The sequence below is a fragment of the Pongo pygmaeus genome, chromosome 10 (genome assembly GCF_028885625.2).
Source record: "Pongo pygmaeus isolate AG05252 chromosome 10, NHGRI_mPonPyg2-v2.0_pri, whole genome shotgun sequence".
In the NCBI taxonomy this organism is placed as follows: Eukaryota; Metazoa; Chordata; class Mammalia; order Primates; family Hominidae; genus Pongo; species Pongo pygmaeus.
The window spans coordinates 119,563,766-119,586,475 of NC_072383.2; the positions used below are offsets into that span (position 1 = coordinate 119,563,766).

At 40.1% G+C, this 22,710-nt stretch overlaps 1 protein-coding gene across 2 annotated transcripts in view; it reads right to left on the reverse strand.

Moving 5' to 3' along the window:
• The window catches only part of SPPL3 (signal peptide peptidase like 3), a 139,937-nt gene that overhangs the window by 46,364 nt on the left and 70,863 nt on the right, over nt 1-22,710 (reverse strand). Inside the window, exon 2 of one of the 2 annotated variants that reach the window (XM_054442719.2) lies at nt 827-904. In XM_054442719.2, coding sequence (XP_054298694.1) covers nt 827-904 — 78 coding nt within the window. Of the gene's footprint in view, nt 1-826; nt 905-22,710 lie in introns of those variants that run through there. The other variant, XM_054442720.2, reaches the window with a different exon arrangement.

The following is a 22,710-nucleotide window of genomic DNA, read 5'->3' on the forward strand; positions in this document are numbered from 1 at the left end:
GACATAGTCTGGCTCTTGTTGCCCAGGCTGGAGTGCAGCAGTGTGATCATAGCTTATTGTATCCTCAGTCTCCTGGGCTTAAGTGATCCTTCTTCTGCCTCAGCCTCCTGAGTAGCTGGGACCACAGGCACTACCACCATGCCTGGCTAATTTCTTTAAAAAATATTTTTTGTAGAGACGGGGTCTTGCTATGTTGCCCAGGCTAGTCTTGAATTCCTGGGCTCAAGCAATCCTCCTGTCTCAGCCTCCCAAAGTGCTGGGACTATAGGCATACGGCACTGTGCCCGGCCAAAGATTAAGAACTTTATTAGCATCCTGGGTACAGTTTTACTTTGGTTTCCCTGGTCTTTGTAAGCCTACTAAAGTTATGTGACTATACTTTCATTTTTGGTTAGGAAAAAAAAACATGAAATGTTCTCTTTGTCATTCTATTACACTATTACATGGATATTTAGTAATTTTTTTTCATATTTCAAATTGTCCTTCCATTTAAACTCTTTGTTCTCTTTGAGATTCTAGAATCATTGTCAAAGACTCTCTCCTTAACCTTCTCAATAAAGAGTGCATTAGGTGATTAATTTCAGAACCAGCATTTTAAGCAATTAGTTTTTACATGAAAGCATTAACATGCTAAACTCATAAGCACAATGAAGAAGTGTTTAACAGCAGCCAATTAAAGAACAAATAGCAGAACTCTCTATTCTCAGTCAATTTCTGCCGAAGTCCTGTTTTTCTTCACAGAGTAAGTTTTGGTACCAGCACTTTCAGAACAATGCTTCCTTCTTCCACCTCCAACTTAAATCAACCCCATTTGAGAACATCTTACCTGAAACTACCATAGACTATAAGAAGAATGGAAATCAGAAATGTAGACACTTGACTGGAATCCACCAGGGAATAGGCCCTAGAGAAATAAGAGGAAAAAAATTTAAATCACATGCAGTGAGTCCTAATGGAGCTTATAGTCTAATGGACTTCTATAAACCCCACTGAGCTTTGTTTTTATCTTTAAGAAGGAAAAAAGGTATAAATTAGCATTAACAAAATAACACAATTAAAATGAGATTTGCTAGTTTAACATGAAGAATAAATTGGTAGGTTTACAGCTATTATTAGTAAATATTTACAGCATGTAAAATGACATCAATGTAAAAATCCCATCTCTGTATATGTTTACAACATCCACCGCCTAATTTAAAAAGTCATCCACCCCCCAATTTAAAAAGTAACAGAATATCTACCAAATCTGTGCCAATGGCAAAAGTCTCAATAATCAGACTTTTATCCAATTACATTTGAATCACTAATAGTATTTTACTGGTTTTGCTCGGTGATGAGGTAAAGCCTGCATCTCCTGAATTCCCCATTTCCATTTTTCTAACTGCCTATTGATTTTCTCCATCTAGATGGCCTACAAGAGGTTCTTCAAAGTCAACAAATCCACCACAAATATTCTCTCCATCTTAGCTGATCCTCTCAAGGAATGGTATCACCATCCCCTCAGCTGCCAAAGCTAAAAATCTGCTGCATTCTTGACAGCCCTTTCTCTTACTTCCACATCCCCAACTACCCTACTTCTCCTAACCCCACTGCCAATCTGTTAGCTCCCTTCTATGGCTTGGCTATTGGAAATCTTGTTTTAAAGGCTGTCTCCATGAGTTCACCCTCCACATTACCCATTCTTATTTGTCAGGGATTTTCCTAAAACAAATCTTCGCAGGTTTTTGTTCTTGTTGTTTAATTTCCATTCAGCAAAGTATTTAATACTACCTACATGCCAGGCACTCTGCTAGCCACTGGGATATACAGTAATAAATAAGAATGCCTTGGTCTCTGCCTAAATGTCTTTTCTAAAGAAATGAACAATTTCACCCTAAAGAAATAAAAAAATGAACATAACTGAATGAATATAATCATGAAGAATGTTACAAAAGACAGAAAGAGAAGTATAGGGTACTATGATAATGTATATCAGGTGGATGCAGTCTAAGAACAGGGGAGCTTTCCTTAGGGAGGAAGACGATTTAGAGAGACACAGGACACAATAAATAGGACCTGGTGATTGTTTATGGGAACCAGCAGAGGGAAGAATTGCGGTGATCCCTAGGTTTCTGCTTAGCTGGGTTTGTACCATTAAGGGGGGAAAAAAAAAAAAACATAAGAGGAACAGATTTTTTTTTTTTTTTTTTTTGAGACAGTCTTGCTCTGTTGCCCAGGCTGGAGTGCAGTGGCATGATCTCGTTCCACCGCAACCTCCGCCTCCTGGGTTCAAGGGATTCTCTTGCCTCAGTCTTCCGAGTAGCTGGGATTACAGGCATGCACCAGCACGCATGGCTAATTTTTGTATTTTTAGTAGAGATGAGGTTTTACCATGTTGGTCAGGCTGGTCTCGAACTCCTGACCTCAAGCAATCCACCCACCTTGGCCTCCCAAAGTGCTGGGATTACAGGCATGAGCCACACTGCACCTGGCCAGAGGAACAGATTTTAAGCTAAGGTTTGAATGTACTGAGGAGACAACTGGATATTGAAACCGTTCTGAGCTGAAGAGAGCTCATCACCTTCCACATGGTAACTGAAGCCATAGGTGTGTGTGAATGCCTCACAGCAGCGAAAAGAGGACCTAGGATCAAGGCCTGGGAAATCTCCAAATTTAAAGATCAGGTAGAAGAAGGAACTGCAAAGAAAACCAAGATGAAACAGAGACAGAGAAGGAAAACCCAGAATAGCAGGTTATTTCAGAAAGGCAGCAGAATTAAATGTGGCCTGAATTTAATCCCTTGCTCTACCACTTACTAGTAGCTAAGCCAGTTACTTAGCCTCTCTAAGCTTCAGCTTTTCATCTGTAAAATGGGGATAATGACAACCTCAAAGAGTTGTTAAAGGATTAAATGAGGAATTCATATAAAGAACATAACACATTAAATACTCAATTCACACTCACTGCATTAGGAGGGAGACGTTGCCAATCATGAATGCTGCTGAGAGGTCAAGAAAGACAACTGGAGTGACCACTGGGTAAAGTGGTGAGGATGGAGTCAGACTGAAATTGGCTGAGAAGTTAAAGTTAAGGAAATGAAGACAGTATTTTGAAAAGTGCAGGGAAAAGAATGGCAGCTGGAGGGTAAATATAAGAATAAGGGAGGTCTTAAAACGTTATTTTATTATTATTATTTTTTTTAAAGATGAGAGATGCTCAACCTTTTCTGATGCTGACTGGAAATTAAGCCCGTGAGGAAAGACTGATGCATACAGAGGAGGGCATTACATTTCCTTTAATCGTTGTAAAAAATAAGACATATAATAAACTTTCATGATACACTGCTGTGGTCTATAATGGCAGGCTTTTGGATCCTTAGCTTTTTTTTTTTTTTGAGACGGAGTTTCACTCTTGTTGCCCAGGCTGGAGTGCAATGGCATGATCTTGGCTCACTGCAACCTCCACCTCCTAGGTTCAAGCAATTTTCCTGCTTCAGCCTCCTGAGAAGCTGGGGTTACAGGCACCCCCCCACCACACCCAGCTAATTTTTTGTATTTTTAGTAGAGACGGGGTTTCATCATGTTGGCCAGGTTGGTCTCAAACTCCTGACCTCAAGTGATCCACCCACCTCGGCCTCTCAAAGTGCTGGGATTACAGGCTAAGGATGCACTGCACCCGGCGTGATCCTTAGTTATTACAGATACATCCTGAAGTATTTATGGGTATGTTAAAAAAAAAAAAAAAAAAGTGAAATGGGGAGTCCATTACGCTGAGATGGCTCCAGTGTCTTGGGTTCCCCTAAGGAAGCCAACTGAAATCCAACTCAGAGTAACTCAACCCATCAGAAACTGCCAATCATACCTAACCAGGGGCTTTACCAATCAGAAACTGCCAACTAATCTCTACTAGAGAATTTCTACTTTAACCAATCAAGTATTTTCTTTCTTTTGCTTTTGCAAAAACTTTATAAAAGTTTTGCCCTCAGGCCCCCTCCAAGGAGCTGTGATCCACTTGTGATCTGGTGCTGCCTGATTCATGAGACACTGCTCAAAAAAACTCTCCAAAAGTTAAACATAAGTTTATCTTTTAACAGGTGAAATAATATGATTTAAGATTTGCTTTAAAATACTTTAAGAAAATAAAACATGGGAGGGATACACCAAAAAAAAAAAGGCAAATTTTTTAAAATTATGAAGCTGGAATGATAGGTATATTGTATTCTTCTCTCTTCCCCCCACACCAGGCTTTGAGATGGTAAGACAATTTGAATACAATTAAAACTATTAGAGGCAGATGAATACAAGAATATATGTTTTGGATCATGAATTCTGTTTCACGGCACCTCACAGGGGTGCCGCCTTTTCCTAAATTTCAGTCAGCCAGGGAGTGGAGAAAGGGAAGGTAGGAGACATGAGGGCCACTCGAGCCTCTCTCTTCGGTCCCATCCAGCAATGATGCAGCTGTGGCTGTCCAGGGTCCTCTTTTGAACAACCAGATTATGTAGACAAGGCTCACATACCAAGAGATATCTGAGCTATCATGTATCATGTATTAGGAAAATGAACTTCATCAATTTCTCTTTATTCTAAAATTATGTTTCTTGCTATGTGACATAATCGTTGCACACATCTTCCAAAATTCTGAAAACAAGAAGGAACATTTTCTTAAAATTAAAAAAAATTATGACTAGGTTATATATTCATACAAAAATCAAAAGTATATTAAAAAGTACATACACAGAGGTCTTATTCCCATCTAGCCATCCCCCAACCCTCACCCTCTCAGTCATTTTTAGATAACAACTTTTAAATAACCACATTTTTTAGTTTCTTATCCAGCCTTCTGGAGTAAATATACAATATAAGAACATTATTTCTCACCACTTCTTATGAAATAGGTAGAATATTAAGTATACTGCTCAGTATCTCCCTTTACCCCCCCTTTTATAATATAGCCTAGAACTCTTTCTGTATCAGGATGTGGAGAACTTCCTTTTTAAAATTTTCTTTTAAACATCAGCATGGTAGTCCATTGTGTAGATGCCCCACAGTTTTTGTTTTGTGTGTGTGTGTTTTTTTTAAAACAAGTCCCTTACAGGTGGACACTGGGGTTGTTTCCAAAAACTCTGATGTTAACAAGTAATTCTGTAATAATGGGCCTTGTAAATTGTACCTGCATTGCACACACATGAAATGACCTATTTGTATAACATTCCTCAAAGTCAGATTGCTGGCTCAAAGGGGAAATGCACTTGCAATTTGACAGATGTTGCCAAAGTGCCCTACAGAGAGGTTATACCATTTCACACTCTCATCAGTAATGAATTAAATGTTCCTACTTTCCAAAGTGAGTATTGTCTAACTTTTGAATTTTTACCCATCTGAGAGATGAAAACTGGTATCTCAGTATGGTTTTTATTTGCATTAAAATTGTAATTAAAATTTAAAAATTAAAGTGAGATTGAGCAGCTTTTTTTTTTATGATTAAAGGTCAGTAGGTATTTTTAAAAGGCAATTTAAAGTTTTCTCCAGGCTCCAGAGCTATAAAAAAACAAGAGCGGCTTTCTTCTGAGGAACTTTTCTTCTGATGGTGTCTTACTTGGATGACTTTGTTTTTGTGTCCTTTGTATTTTGAAGCATATTGTCACTACCTTCAAGGGAGATTAAATATCGACACTTCCCAAATTCACTGCCTTAAAGTTTGATACTATTGTTTAATTATTTTGCTACATCTCTCAAATCAATGGAGACTCTCTAGAAAGTCTTAACCTCAGACTTCAGGAAGTCTGGAATTTTTTTTTTTTTTTTGAGACAGAGTCTCGCTCTGTCGCCCAGTCTGGAGTGCAATGGTGCAATCTCGGCTCACTGCAACCTCCGCCTCCTGGGTTCAAGCAAAATTCTCCTGCTTCAGCCTCCCAAGTAGCTGGCATCACAGGAGTCTACCACCATGCCCAGCTAATTTTTGGTATTTTTATTAGAGACGGGGTTTTGTCATGTTGCCCAGGCTGGTCTCAAACTCCTGACCTCAGGTGATCCACCCACCTCAGCCTCCCAAAATGCCAGGATTACACGCGTGAGCCACCACACCTGGCCTGGATTAAATTTTCAAAAACCAGCTCCTCCCTGACAGATCTTCTGCACTGTGCTCCAGCCTCTGAGGAGCTGTAGCTACTGACTTTCTTCATAGTCTGTTTTTCTAGATGAAGGTTTAACCGTGTGCAAAATACAAGAGCGTGACTAAGGTTGCCAGATCTCACCTCCATATCCTGGCAGTGAGCATGTCCCCCACTGCAGAACTAAATGCCTGATTTCAAAAAAAGTGTTCAGATGTTTAATGGTTTCTTCTAACTTAAGTTTTGTTTTAGCTTTCAAATAAACCTATACAAGAAAATCTGATTAAAGTTCACCCCTAATATTGTACATGGTATTTTATAATTTATACTAAGATCTTAAAAAGTTCTAACAATTTTGCAAATCTTACCAAATATCACATAACATATAGCTTATTTTATGATATTATTTGAAATTTCATATACTATTTTCAATTCAAACTATCATTATAAAAGTTTTTGTTGTTTCTTTTTGGAGACAGGGTTTCACCTGTTGCTTAAGCTGGAGTGCAGTGGCATGGTCTTGGCTCAGTGAAACCTCCAACTCCTGGACTCAAGCAATCCTCCCACCTCAGCCTCCCAAGCAGCCAGGACTGCAGGTCCTAATTTTTGTATTTTTTGTAGAGACGGGGTTTCACCATGTTGCCCAGGGCTGGAGAACTGTGAATCTCTGTGATTACTAGTGTTTTTTAAGATCAAGAGCCAGATGTACTTCTGATCTTAGCTGGCCTAATTCCAGAGTCTCTCAAACTGACTTCAATATCTGCCCAAAACTGGATGACAAACTGAAGTTTCTATCTGTAATTATACAGTAATTAGCTATGTAATCCTCCCTGGGCAATCCTTTGTATCTTTCTATTATCTATAAAATCCTCTTTGGGCCCAGATAAACTCGAAGGCCAAATTAATTTTTATTTTTCAAGGGTCTAGGTTTTGGCTGGGCGTGGTGGCTCATGCCTGTAATTCTGACACTCTAGGAGTCCAAGGTGGGAGGATTGCTTGAGCCCAGGAGTTCAAGAACAGCCTGGGCAACAAATGAGATGTGACTCTATGAAAAATTAAAAAAAAAAAAAAAATCGGCCAGGCATGGTAGGGCATGCCTGTAGTTCCAGCTACTTGGGAGGCTGAGGTAGGAGGATCCTTTGAGCCAACAAGCTTCAGGTTGCAATGAGCTATGATCGTGCCACTGCCCTTCAGCCTGGGTGACAGAGCGAGACCCTGTCTCAAAAAAATTTAAAATTCCGTATTTTTATATTGTTTTGCTTTCAAAAACAGAAATATTACCAGAAATACTCTTTCCATCTTTCATGTTGCCCATCATTGACACAGCCAAAGATGCACTGCCACAGATGACCCTGTTTCCAGGTGACTAAAATTGGTAATTTTCCTCTTTTAATCACCCAATATTTACAGATTTAAAAATGGCTTAATATAAAATCTTACATTATACCAGTAGACATATATGAAGGTAAGCCATCATCTTACCCTGGGTAGCAACTCTGGTTTGTTTATTCAACCCATGGGAAATTCTTCTCTAGGGTCTTTTTAAAAAATGTGGCCAGCCTTAAGGCTAACTTACAAACTCTACATTTTTACATTTTCCCTCTGCTAGACTGCTTTATCCCATATTTGTTTATGCCCTTGGTCTCCTGAAGTAGGCTCACTTTTCACCCACTGTACAAGCTCATAAAAATGAGCACAGAGCAGTTTCAAAAATGTCTAAAGGTTTTCACTGCTGGTAACGACAGGGAGGAAGAGGGCCCCTCCTGTATGATCCTCTATTCTGCTCTTTGCCCACACAAAGAAAGCAAGCCTTCATCAGCATTTCAGAAATAGACACAGATTTTACTACGTAGGAGCTGGGATTTGGGGATCTGGGGTAAGACTATGATAAATGGAGTAGACAGGGAAGAAAAGGTATTCCAAGGAAAAAGGGTGGCTAAGTCTGGCCAATAATAGGAAATCAAAGCCCAACAATCTTATTTCACAGTCTCTCCCTATCCTACATTTCAGACTCTACCAAAGCATCAACAGAAATGTGTCGTTCTTCAGGCCCTCCTACTGAGGTGTCTGTTCCCAGAGGCTCTGGGCAGACATGAAAGACAGGAACTACTCTATTCTGAGATAAAGGAATTCTTACTGAAACACAAAAAGAAACTAAATACATGCATTTGAGACATGCCAAAATCAGGTTAGCCAAATGTATTGAAAATAGTCTTGAAGACTTTGTCAACTGATGTATCAGTACAGGCCAGCTGTTCAGTTGAAATATTTTATATATTCATTATGAAGACTACTAATTCTTTAACTACATTCCTCCAAGCCTTTACCTTAATAGACAAAGAGTCACCAGAAATGTCTCTCATATACAAGACTAAACTCTAAACCCTAAGATTTTTAGAACTATGCTGGATTTTAGTAACTGCTCTACAGTCAAACATCTATTTCTAGCTACTTTACCAGCAAGTGCTTATAACACATATCCTGCTAAAAATCATGCCAAACTGAGACACAGAGAGTACTGTTCTATAACGTGTTCTATGTGTCAGCCTTCCAGCTATACAATGAAAGCATTCTTGTCCACCCGAAAACCAAGCAACTACTATTCTAACACTGCACAGACATTGCCTTAGACCAGCACTTCTCAAACTTTGTGGTTGCAGAACAATTTACACTCTTAAAATTGAGGACTCCCAAAGAGCTTTAGTACATGTGGGTTAGTGATATTTACTGTATTAAATTAAAACTGAGAAAAAGTTAAAATATTAATTTATTTATACATAATAAAACCATTACATGTTAACATAAATAACATTTTTAAAGGGCAAATATCTATTTTCCAAAACAAAACAGAACAAAAAAATTAAGCGAGACAAGGGACATTCTTTACATGTTTGCAAACCTCTTTAAGTCTAGCTTAAATGGAAGATAGCTGGATTCTCATATCGGCTTCTGCATTCCATCTACTGCCATATGTTGTTTGAACTGAACTCTATGGGGGAAAAAAATCCAGCTTTCCACAGATGGATAGTTGCAAAAGAAGGAGTACTTAATAGCCTTTTCAGATAACTATCAATATTCTTCTTTGATACTACACTAAAATTCAACAAGTGGTAATTTCTTAAAGGTTTACTGCAATGTGGAATTTGAAACTATCTCAATGGATTTTTTTTGGATTTTACTATATTACATTAAAATCCACTGGACTATCCTGAATTTTGTGTGAACATTTTACCCATGGATGATTTTGTAACATCATGCATTGGTAATCTGGAAGATACTGATTTGCTAAGTTATGCCGCTCTTCCAGATGTTGTCTCTTTTCATTATACAATATCTGAAAAATCATATTTGTTAGTATCATTCTTGGGGCTCATGGTAGCAAATACAAATTTTCAAAAATTCTATTTTCACTTGAAAGCTCAAATTTTATCACTGATAAAAACACTTTTTTTCCCTTTAAGTGACAGGCTCACTTGATTCGTTTTTGAGAAACTATCTGCCAAATATGCCCAACAGTCATTCTTTCAAGTAAAAATGGTATTCCAATTTTAAACAGATCTAGTTCAGTTAGCATCTCGAATGACTGCACAAGTGGTTTCCTCAAGATAACCAATGGTACTTTGGTATACAGCAGAAGTGCTTTGTGGAAATTTTCCATTTTATCATTAAAAATTTCCATTTTATCACTTAGTGTACTCAAGGGTTAAAACTTAACAAAAGAAACTTTTACTGCTTCGTCAAGAACATTCTAAGTGTAAACGGCATTTCAGAAGATAACCTGTGTGCCTGGTGATGGAGAATACCATGATTACCAGTACCGCCTGGTGCCACTGCCTTGATTCAGGTGAGGGTGCACCAGAGGTTTTACCCACCATTGCTTTGCCACCATGAGAAAAAAGGTGCAAAAATGAAAAAGACAAGTAATGTTAGTAGTATTATGAAAACCGTTTGACCCTATGGACCCCATGACAGGGTCTCAGGAATCTCCCATGGTCCATGAGCCACATTTCGGGAATTGCTGCCTTTTACCTTTATCTATAAGCTCTGGCTATGCAAACTGCCAACACCTTCTCACATGCAATTCTTACAGATCACAAAACATCAAAAGTTGTTAGAATTTTTTTGCTATCCAAAATTTCAAATTTAAAAATTATATGCAAAAAATAACTTGTATTCCATGCTTACAGAAATGTTCATTTTTCCCTTTATGGAAATATGTTGAAATAGGACTTAATTTGTATCTTTATCTAAATTTTTTTTTTTTTTTTTGTGAGACAAGAGTCTCATTCTGTCGCCCAGGCTGGAGTGCAGTGGCACGACCTTGGCTCACTGCAAGCTCTGCCTCCCAGGTTCACGCCATTCTCCTGCCTCAGCCTCCTGAGTAGCTGGGACTACAGGCGCCTGCCACCACGTCCGGCTAATTTTTTCTATTTTTTAGTAGAGACGGGGTTTCACCGTGTGAGCCAGGATGGTCTCGATCTCCTGACCTCGTGATCTGCCCGCCTCGGCCTCCCAAAGTGCTGGGATTACAGGCGTGAGCCACCGCGTCCAGCCTATCTAAAAATATTAGTCTAACATTAGAATGTTGGAGATCATTCTTTTCCACATTTCCCCATATTTTAAAGGAAAAAACCAAATATGTATTGCAAGCTTAGTAATAGAATAGGTATGTTATGAAATAAAAATGTAATACATTAAATTTAACCATTTACGTGCAAGGTACAAGTAGTAAATAAAATAGTTACTTAAGGCTGGGCACAGTGGCTCACGCTTGTAATCCCAACACTTTGGGAGGCTGAGGCAGGAGGATTGCTTGAGCCTAGTAGTTCAAGACCAACCTGAAAAACATAGGCAGACCCTATCTCCACAAAAATATCAAAATATTATCCCTGCATTATCACAAAATATTTCATGGAAAGACATATATGAAATATACTATACGTTAATATTTTATATTTTACCAAGACTAGTACAATGAAAAAATGATTACTTCCATCAGAGATACAAAATCTGCTGACTGAGCAAATTCATATGAAAGAAAGGTATTAGTCTTCAAGGCAGTAAAGATGATCTGGAGTAATTTTGTTTTCAAATACATCTTATTGCCTAGGATAGATAAAAGAAAGGATTTATTGCCAGGGGCAGGGGGGAAGGGATTGAAACACAAAGAAGACCCCACATTAAAGGCTTCGATGGCAATATGCTTCAACTTTTTCCTATGAATTAGCCTCTAAGACAGGTCCTCACATCATAGTTTCAAAAGCATGCGCATTTTATCATGACTTGAGCATACAACCAGCAACACACTGTGGTTCCTGTGCTCAACACTGCAGCCGGAAACAGCCCTGTACTGGCTGTAACAAACATAAGGCAAGGGAAAAAAATTAGGCAACTGGTTTCCTCAGACAAAACCAATAGGTACAAGCTGGATAAAGCAGTTTTGCATTTTTATTTGGCCAAGGGACTCATTTACAGGAAAAAAAAATTATAATGCAGCTTTTGAAGGTATCTTTGTATCATGATCCAAGACTGCTTTAGAACTTGTACAAAATAAATCTCCTTAAAAACTTGCAAAAATCTATGTTAACATGCTGGTAGAAATGACTATTTCATAAGAAAAATGCTACTGGATATCTAAATACCCTCTCAGGATATATGCTCATAAAACTTAATAAAGCCTAGGTATTTGCCCCAAATATTTGAAAGCAGGGACTCAAACATACTTGTACACCAATTTTCACAATGGCTTGGCTGTGAATAATGGGTTGGGTTGGGTGGAAGTAACCCAAGTGTCTATCGGTGAATGAATGGATAAATAAATTGTGGTACAGCCATCCAATCAAATATTATTCAGCCTTAAAAAAGAAGAAAATTCTGATACATGCTACAACATAAATCAACTTCAAAAACATGATGCTATGTGAAATAAACCAGAAACAAAAAGACAAATATTGTTATGACTCAACTTATATGACAGACCTAGATTAGGCAAATTCATAGAAACAGAAAGCAGAATAGCGGATACCAGGACTGGAGAGAAAGGGAATGGGGAGTTTTTGTTTGATGCATACAGAGTTTCTGTTTGGGATGATGAAAAAGGTCTGGAAATGGATAGTGGTGACTGTTGCACAAAACATAAGTGAATGTACTTAATGCCACTGAGCTGTATGTACACTTAGAAACAGTTCAATGGTAAATTTCAAATTGTATGTTATATATATTTTACAATAACAACTTTTATAAAACTTTATGAAATTTTTAAAAACTGCTCTTAACCTCTAACAGAACTGGTTTTTACTGTATCAGTTTCATTATAAGATTATTCCCTGCCATTTAATGCTGACAATAGTTTTAGAAATGATTCTAGAAACGAAGTCTTAAAAGCATCCATACAATTCCAAAATCTAAGTTCAAGAAGAAAATTTCCAATGACTTATAAAAATGAATGCTACAGACTGACATTTAGTTATTTCCTGGGGGCTAACCTCTCCTAGTGACAAATTCTGTGGACAAGCAAACAAGAGCCTAAGAGTTTAAATCCCAGTTCATCCCTTACTTCTATCAGGACAAACCAGAGTTTCTGTCTGGGATGATGAAAAAGTTGAAGAAGGAAAGTCTCTTGAGCCCCAGAGCAAGGAGGGATTAGACAGACTGAATTTCAGTAGCAAATCTCCAAAGACCCTGGGGGCACACTTCTACCTGCATATACCACAGTCACCTCAAATTCAACACATCTAAAAATCAAACCAAATCTCTCCATCATCTTGCAGTATCTAATGTCTGTTACAACCTCCAACTAGAATAAATGCCTCTGGTCACTGTTCTGTCCTATCTTATATATCATGACATGCATGAGGACTCTGCTAGGTACTGGCACTCCATGATAAAGACTCAGCCCCTACCACCCACCAAGAATTGCCTAACAGGGAGACAAAAAGTAGTAAACAGGTTACCAAATTAAACAGACAGGTGTAGGAACTCAGCATGGAGGCCTATGTGACAGTGCGACCTGCTGGGAGATCACAAAGTAGTCAAGCAGTTCAGTTGGGCTAGAGAGGAGAGAGCAAGAGTGAGTGATCATGTGTGCAAGAGACAGAAAAAGCAAGAGCTAGAGCATATTCCCACAAAGGTGTCTGTGAGAGATGGAGAGTATGTGTGTGGTGGCGGTGTGGGGGGGCGGCGGCGGTGGCAGGGAGGACAGGGAACAAAAGGAAGAAAGTCCAGTTCACAAGGGCTACCAAACCTAGGGATCTGGCTGTATTTGCCATCTTCACTGCTATCTCCTTGTCACACTGTGCCTTCTATCCCCAGCACTCCATGGAATTTGCTCTCCCCAAGATCATCAACAATCTTGTTGTTAAACACTTCAGTCAATATCTTACTTGATATCCCCGCTCCCCTTGCAGGATCTGACAACAGTAGCCACTTCCTTTTCTTGAAACAATTTTATCCCAGCTCCCACGACATCCTACTGGATTTCTTCCCCGCTCTCTGGCTCCGTACTTTGTCCTTCTTCTCTGCCCATCAGGGCTCTGTCATCAGTTCTCTTTACTTCTTACTCCACACCTCATCTCTGGGTGATACTGTCTACTCTCATGCCTTTGGTTATCATCTATATAGGCTGATGATTCCCTTTTCCAAGTAGTAACAGCAATCTTTTACTGAGTCACGTGCCCAGCACTGTCCTAAGTGCTTCCCATTATGATCCCCATTTTGTACAGATGAAAAAACAGAAACATAGTGGAGTGAATTAACCTATTTGTTTTACTATAGTCATTGTGTTTTACATAATTCACTCTATCACAAAGAATTTTTTTTTTTTTTTTTTTTTTTTTGAGACGGAGTCTCACTCTGTCGCCCAGGCTGGAGTGCAGTGGCGCAATCTCAGCTCACTGCAAGCTCCGCCTCTCAGGTTCAAGCAATTCTCCTGCCTCAGTCTCCTGAGTAGCTGGGACTACAGGCGCCCACCACCAAGCCCGGCTAATTTTTTCTATTTTTAGTAGAGATGGGGTTTCACGGTGTTAGCCAGGATGGTCTCGATCTCCTGACCTCGTGATCTACCCGCCTCGGCCTCCCAAAGTGCTAGGATTACAGGCTTGAGCCACCGCACCCAGCCCACAAAGAAATTTAAAAGAATGGCATGAAGAATTGTTAGGAAGAAGCAAGTTGAAGACCTATGTATCACATAAAACCACTTTTATTAAAAATGGGACTATTTCACATTTCTGTGTTGAGTTTTTAAAATAACACTAAAAATTTTTTTTTAATGGAACACAGGATTCTGGTGGAAACGTTAGCAAAAAAGACAAAAAAGTGTTTAGTGATGTCTGATTTGGCTATATTTTTCACTTATACTAAATACTAAAAGCTTATGTTCTTCATTCAGATATAGAATTTAACAAGTAATACTACAGAGTAAGTTCTATAGTAGAATTTAATTTTCAAAGAGCCCAATTTAAATACAATGGTTTTCTTAAACTTGTATTTTTTCTGAGACAGGGTCTCACTCTGTTACCCAGGCTGGAGTGCAGTGGCATGATCACGGCTCACTGCAGCCTTGACCTCCTTGGGCTCAAGTGATCCTCCCACCTCAGCCTCCTAAGTAGCTGGGGCCACAGGCACATGCCACCACACCAGGCTAATTTTTTTTTTGTTTGCAATTTTTGTAGAGATGGGGTTTCGCCATATTACCTAGGCTGGTCTTGACCTCCTAGGCTCAAGTGATCCTTCAGCATTGGCCTCCCAACGTGCTGGGATTACAAGCGTGAACCATGCCTGGCCTTCTTAAACTTTTGACATTGTTTTTCACACAGAAAACAGTAACTTCCATGCCCTATTCACTTGAAAAGACAATTTAAAAACACTTAAGTAGCTACTGTAACAACATATTTCTAGAAAGCCTAATTGCAGATGGAATGGAACAAATGTTAAAGGGTAAACATGCCCCCCACCCCCAGTCCCTTTCTCATAGTGTGCCCTTCCCTATATGACACTACCTTAAGTCTACTGGATAGTCATTATATTTATAACACAAATGGAATCTTAATTACTAACACCTTAAACTCTTTAAAAAAAGTTTGGACAGATCCAAACTTATGTAACGTCAGTTTGATCCAGAACAGTGTTCACAAATTTTAATTCATTAAATCCAAAATAATAAAGTTTTACTAAATTAATAATTGAAAAACTATATAATCCAGCCAATTATTTAGTTTGAAAAAACAAGCCTAACACACTAAAAAGGAAATTATGGCAAAAGCAGCCCCAATTCAGTTAACTGAATTTGTTATCAAACAGACCTGATGTATTCAGAGAAAAATTTTTCTGTGAGTTATGAAACACTAAAGAGCATCTGTTTATTGAGCACCTCAAAGGAGTTTGGCTTGGTAGAGAGAAAAGAGAGTGGAGGCAAGAAAACAAATCCCAAAAGAATAAAGGTGATGATCTTAACTCTCTAGTAATAGGGCACAGGTACACAGGAATATCAACAGGAGCAAGTATCGCTTGTCTTACGGAAGAGTGGAATTCCAGAGAGGCTCACTGCAAGATCAGCTTCTGTTTACAGAGGGGTTAAATTATGGTGTACTTGAAGTCAAGGTTTGTTAGCAGGATTTTAGCTGCTGGAGTTTTAACGTCACCTGAAAACACTGCTTTTATTCAACTAGTAGAGTAAAAATCATAAGAGTGTATAATATTTTTGGAAAATTAGGAAGAAATATTCAGTGTAGATGAATTGGGCAGAAGAGACTAGACTCAAGGAGACCAAGTAAGACTCTTATGATAATTTAAGCATGAGGTGATCAAGTCTAGGTTAGTAAGAATTGGAAAGAGGAGGTGCTATAGTCACAAACTATATTTTGAAACAAGAACTAATGGGATCTCTCTTTGTCCAGGGTGTCCATCTCTGGTGACACACTCACTGGTCAAGAGAATGAAAGCAGGGCAAGAGTTAGGCCAGGCGCAGTGGCTCACACCTGTAATCCCAGCACTTTGGGAGGCCGAGACAGGAGGATTACCTGAGGTTGGGAGTTCGAGACCAGCCTGACCGACATGGAGAAACCTTGTTTCTACTAAAAATACAGAATTAGCCAGGCATGGTGGCGCATGCCTGTAATCCCCGCTATTCAAGAGACTGAGGAAGGAGAATCGCTTGAACCTGGGAGGCAGAGGTGGCGGTGAGCTGAGATCGCACCATTGCACTCCAGCCTGGGCAACAAGAGTGAAACTGTCTCCAAAAAAAAAAAAAAAAAAAACAAGAAAGAAGAAAGAAAGAAAGAAAAAAAAAAAGAAAGCAGGGCAAGAGTCAAAATTTCCATGGGTTATGACAAACTCAAACCTAGACCTACCTGCCTTGCCCTCTAACAGTGCTGGATACCTGCCTGGGCACCAAAATCCCAATTTAGGCACTCATGTGTGTAGCAGAGACAGTTAGAGGTCACAACTTAAGGCAGAACCCTTGACACGGATCACCTCCACCTGGCCTAAAGCTTACGTAACAGCAAGCCCAAACAGCACCACCAAACAGCGCCAGGGGAAACCTGTTCAGTGTTACACAGCCTAGTAAGTGATAAGAGTCTCTGCAAAATCGATCCATAAAGCAGACACTCAGCTGTCTCTGGCCTTAGAAATAACAAGAATATTTAATACCCTTGTTTTTCAGAAGTATATACAAAGGATCAATGACTAAGGTCTTTGATCTTTAGCTTCTCTAAAAAGATTCACATTAAACAATGTCTTGGAGTTTTCACCTAAGTTTATACCTGGAGTCCTGCTGTCCAGGACTCCAGGAGGGGAGAAAACACCAATACAATTTACTGTTTGAAACCAATAACAATGAGATGCCCTGGGTGATTTTATTTATGAATTTTCTAATTAATCCTGACAAAATTGAGACATTCATAAAATGAGTGTCAAAATTTAAAAGTCATATACTGGAAGAGGTTATTTTTATTTGGTAGCTATAAAGCGTGCTGGACTCTGTTCTCCAGTTGCTGATTTCTACCAACCCTGAGAATGTTTTCAGCGGAAACTTGACTTAACAGGAGTCAAATTCTTGGTTAGAGTTTAAATCACAGTATTTTGAAAGTGTGGGTTTTAAAGATTTTTCCAAACTATGTTTTCCTCTATATAGGGGGGCCACAAACACCCAAACAAAAATTATCTGAACTTCTTTATATAATAAACATGAGAAATACCCTTAACAGGGAAGTAATTCTTTAAAAACTACCCAAGAAGCCAGACAAAACTTATTTGAAAGGCCTATGAGACCAAGAAATATAACTGCTGCTAGAATAACAGGAACAATAATAATAATAATAGCTAATACTTTGGGGGCTCTTACTGCGTTGCTAGACATTGTACAAGCTGTTTACATTTTCCTCATTTCATCTTTTCAACATCTCCCTGAGGAACATACTTCCACTATCAGCTCTAGAGATGAGGATACTGAAGCAGAGAGATGAACTAATTTGTCCAAGGTCAAACAGCTGCACAGCTTCAAGGAAGAACAACTAGCATTCCCACCCAGGCAGCTTGGTTCTAGATCCAGAGGTCATGCTTTAAACCATTTTACAACACTCCCTAGCTCAACCTGGCTCGTGCCCCTCCAGCCTCAGCTGGGATCATTAAGTTGTATCATGAATCAAAACGCAACCTCCAAGAGCTAATGGTAAACACCATACATGGACCATTTTCCAGACTGGCCCATAAAAACAAGTCCCAAATAATTTTTTTTTTTTTTTTTTTTTGAGACAAGTCTCACTCTGTTGCCCAGGCTGGAGTGCAGTGGTGCCATCTTGGCTCACTGCATCCTCCGCCTCCCGGGATCAAGTGATTCTCCTGCCTCAGCCTCCCGAGGAGCTGGGACTACAGGTGTACACCACCACACCTAGCTAATTTTTGTATTTTTAGTAGAGATGGGGTTTTGCCATGTTGGCCAGGCTGGTTTCCAACTCCTGACCTCAAGTGATCTGCCCGCCTCAGCCTCCCAAAGTGTTGGGATTATAGGCATGAGCCACCACGTCTGGCCTAAGTCTCAAATAATTTAAAAGGACTGATATTATACAAAATATGCTCTCCAACTACAGTTTAAATTAGAAATCACCCAAAGGAAAATCTGTGAAAATCCCCAAATATGTGGAAATTAAACACACTTCTAAATAACCCATGGGTCAAATAAGAGATCATATGGAAAATTAGAAAATATCTTGAACTGAATGAGGATGAAAACAAAACATATCAAAATATGTGGAAGGCAGCTAAAGCAATGTTTATAGAGGCAAATCTACAGCATTAAGTGATCATACTGGAAAATAAAAAAAAGGTTCAAAAATCAATGATCTAAGTTTTTGCCTTAAAAAAAAAAACTAGAAAAAAAAGAGCAAATTAAACTCAAAGCAAACAGAAGGAAGGAAGTAATACAGAGCAGAAATCAATGAGACTGAAAACTACAAAATTCCTTTCTGCAGAAATCAATTGGCTAGTTCCAAAATTTGTATGAAAGCAAAGGAAGTAGAATAGCTAAAACAATTTTGGGGAAAAAAAGTTGGAGGATTCACATTAACTGATTTAAACACTTCCTATAAAACTACAGTATTTATAGTGTTAATTGGTGAGGAATACACATACTGTTCAATGGAACACAGATTCCAGAAATTCACAAATTTATAACCAATGAATTTCTAACAAAAGTGCCAAGAGGAAAGGAAGTCTTTTTTGTTTGTGTTAGAGATGGAGTCTTGCTCTGTTGCCTAGGCTGGGCTGCAGTGGTGTGATCACAGCTCACTACAGCTTCGAACTCCTGGGCTCAAGAGATCCTCTGCCTCAGCCTCCCGAGTTGCTGGGACTACAGGTGTGTGCTACCACTTCCGGCTGAGTTTTTTATTTTTATTTTTTGTACAGATGGGGGTCTCCCTATGTTGCCCAGGCTGGTCTTGAGCTCCTGGGCTCAAGTGATCCTCCTGCCTCAAGCCTTCCAAAGTTGTGGGATTAGAGGCATGAGTTATTGGGACCAGACTAGGAACAGTCTTTTCAACAAATAGTGTTTGAACAACTGGATGTAAATATGCAAAACAAACAAAAAGCCTCACACGGTATGCAAAAACAGATCATAAGCTTAAATGTGAAACTGAAATCCATAAAGCTTCTAGAAGAAAACAGAAAAATCTTTGTGACATTGGGTTAGGTTAAAAATTTCTTAAAACACAAAACAGATCATAAAAGAAAATTTGATAGGTCAGACCTTATCAAAATAAACACTGCTCTTTGGCTGGGTAGGGTAGCTCACGCCTGTAATCCCAGCACTTTGGGAGGCCACGGCAGGCGGATCACTTAAGGTCAGGAGTTTGAGACCAGCCTGGCAGACGTGGTGAAACACTGTCTCTACTAAAAATACAAAAATTAGCCCGGCATGGTGGCATATACCTGCAGTCCCAGCTACTCTGGAGGCTGAGGCAGGGGAATCGCTTGGACCTAGGAGGCAGGGGTTGCAGTGAGCTGAGATTGCACCACTGTACTCCAGCCTGGGTGACAGAGGGAGACTCTGTCTCAAAAAAGAAAAAAAAAAACAAAACTGCTCTTTGAAAGACACTGGTCAAGAAAATGAAAACACAAGACATAGACCAGGAGAAAATTCTGCAAAATACATATCAAATAAAGAACTGAGGCTGGGTGTGGTGGCTCACGTCTGCAATCCCAGTACTTTGGGAGGCCGAGGTGGGCGGATCACCTGTGGTCGGGAGTTTGAGCCAGCCTGGCCACCATGGTAAAACCCTGTTTCTACTAAAAATATAAAAATGAGCCAGCTGTGGTGGCAGGCATCTGTAATCTCAGCTTCTTGGGAGGCTGAGGCAGGAGAATCGCTTGAATGCGCGAGATGGAGGTTGCAGTGAGCTGAGATCGCACCACTGCACTCCAGGCTGGGTGACAAGAGCAAAACTCCATCTCAAAAAAAAAAAAAAGAAAAGTAAATTTCACTGTTCACAAACTACACCTTTAAAAATCTGACTTTAGTATCCCAGTCAAAAGACAGTTAAGATGGTGGCTGGTACTGCGCTGAAACTCATGGTAGCTGTGAGAAGTTATCTGGTCTTAGATATATTATTTGGAAGATGTATCTACAGGATTTCCTGATAGATTGAACACAGAGCATGAGTGAAAAAGAAGCCAAAGATGACTACTACCAAGCAACTGGGAGAATGAAACACCATCAGCTGAAATGAGAGGACTACAGATGGAATAAGGGAGAGGAGAGGAGAGGAGAGGGGAGGGGAGGGGAGGGGAGGGGAGGGGAGGGGAGGGGAGGGGAGGGGAGAGGGGAGGGGAGGGGAGGGGAGAGGGGAGGGGAGGGGAGAGGGGAGGGGAGGGGAAGGGAGAGGAGAGGGGAGGAGAGGGGGGAGTGGAGGGGGGAAGGAGGGAGGGGGAAGGGGGGAAGGAGGGAGGGGGAAGGAGGGAGAGGGAGGGGGAGGGGAGGGGGCAGGGAGGGGGCAGGGGAGGGGGAGGAGGAGAGGAAGGGGAGAGGAAGGGGCGGGGGAGGGGGAGAGGAAGGGGAGAGGTGGAGCGGGGGGTGGGGGAGAGAGAGAGAGAGAATGTGTACATGCATATGTTGGGGAGGGCAAGGGTGATGAAGAATTCAGTCCTAAGCTTCCAGTCTGGTATAAAACAGAGATAATCCCATTACTTATCTCATAGTTTGGTTTTGTTGTTTCATTTTGGGTAAAGATCACTGCATTCCTTCATTTCAGTTAGAAGTCCTATCAGGCCGACTTTGTTGTGACCCTAGAAGGAAGCCCAGCCATCATTTAGTTCTGCTTACTGTAGCTTGATGGATGTGATGGTTAATTTTATGTATCAGTTTGACTGAGCTAAGGGATGCCCAGCTACATGGTTATACATTATTTCTGTTTACTGCCTATTTCTGTGTGTGAGAGTGTTTCTGGAGGGGATCAGGACTGAAGTGGGAACTGAGTTGAGCAGATGATCCTCTCCAGTGTGGGAGGGCATCATCCAATCCACCAAGGGTCTGAACAGAACAAAAAGGTGGAGGAAGGGCAAATTCACTCTCTCTCTCCTTGAGGTGAAACATTCATCTTCTGTCCTTAGACATTCCCACTCTTGATTCCTGGACTTTCAGACTCAGATCAGGAGTTACACCATTGGCTCTCCTGGCTCTCAGGCCTTTGGACTTAGACTCAGTTTCACCACTGGCTTTCCTGGTTCTTTAGCTTGCAGATGGTGGTGCTTCACAGCCTCCATCTCTGCCCCAGCCAATTCCTATATAAATCTCTTCTTACATACACATCGTATATACCCTGTTGGTTCTGTTTCTCTGGAGAACCCTAATACAATGGGTCCTCCAGCACTCACCCCAAATTAAGCATGTTTCCTTTTACAAAAGGTAAAAATGTTCACTCTTCATAGGTCCTTTAATCAGGTCCCATTCAAACTCTTCTAAAATAAATTTCTCCAAAATTCTATTTCTATATTTCACTTTGCATGCTCACTGTTTATGCCACTGTTTATGTGAAGCAGGGGTTAGGATACCTTGGGAATTCATGTCTCAGCCACTTGTATCTCTGATACAGCTTTCCCTTCCTACTGTGGAGTTTATCATTTCCACTAATAGGTGTGTGCTTAATAAAAACAAAACATGAATTGCTTCTCTTCTCCCATCTCTTTAAGCCATCTGTTCCCCTGTAGTTCTGTAGTTCCTTATCCTTTTTGCAGAGGCTCTCCATTCTCTCCTTTACACTGTCATTTTAATCTGGGAGTTGAGAGAAAGAATCTGATAACTGCCACCCCCTCACCCCATTACCACCAAAAAAGCCACTGCGAATTCCCACTGAAAGCCTTTTGTTCTAAAGGGAGAGCCAGTCCTGTTCCTACTGCAATACTGTCACCTAGAAACCAAAATTCTCAGCTGACATAACATTTCAGGGCTAATCTAATTCCTAAGAAACTACTCAGCACAGTTCAAAACATAAAAAACCAGCTGCAGCTCTTGCCTCTTTATCACCAATCTGAAATCTCAAACTGTAAATTCATAACAGCAATTGTATCTGCTTAGTTTTATTGAGCTTTTCCTATGTGTGGGGTACTGTGCTAAATAAGTGCTTTAACTAAATCAGCTCATTTAATACTCAAAATAACCCCGTGACAAAATTTTCATTATTATTACTCATAAAAACAGGACACCTTAGAGATAAGCAAGAAGTAACATTTAGACCATGTACCACAGAGTATGACATTTAATTAATCCCCCAAGAATTATGAGATTGGTTTTGCCTTATATTATTATTTTCTGACTCTAATATTAAAAAAGAGAAAGAAAAATACAGGTGTGCCACCTCTTAAAGAAAATGAGCTATTTGGGGCTGGGCACAGTGGCTCACACCTGTAATCCCAGCACTTTGGGAGGCCAAGGTGGGCGGATCACCTAAGGTCGGGAGTTCAAGACAAGCCTGACCAACATGAAGAAACCCCATCTCCACTAAAAATACAAAAAATTAGCCAGATGTAGTGGCGCATGCCTGTAATCCCAGCTACTTGGGAGGCTGAGGCAGGAGAATCGCTTGAACCCGGAGGTTGCAGTGAGCTGAGATCACGCCACTGCACTCCAGCCT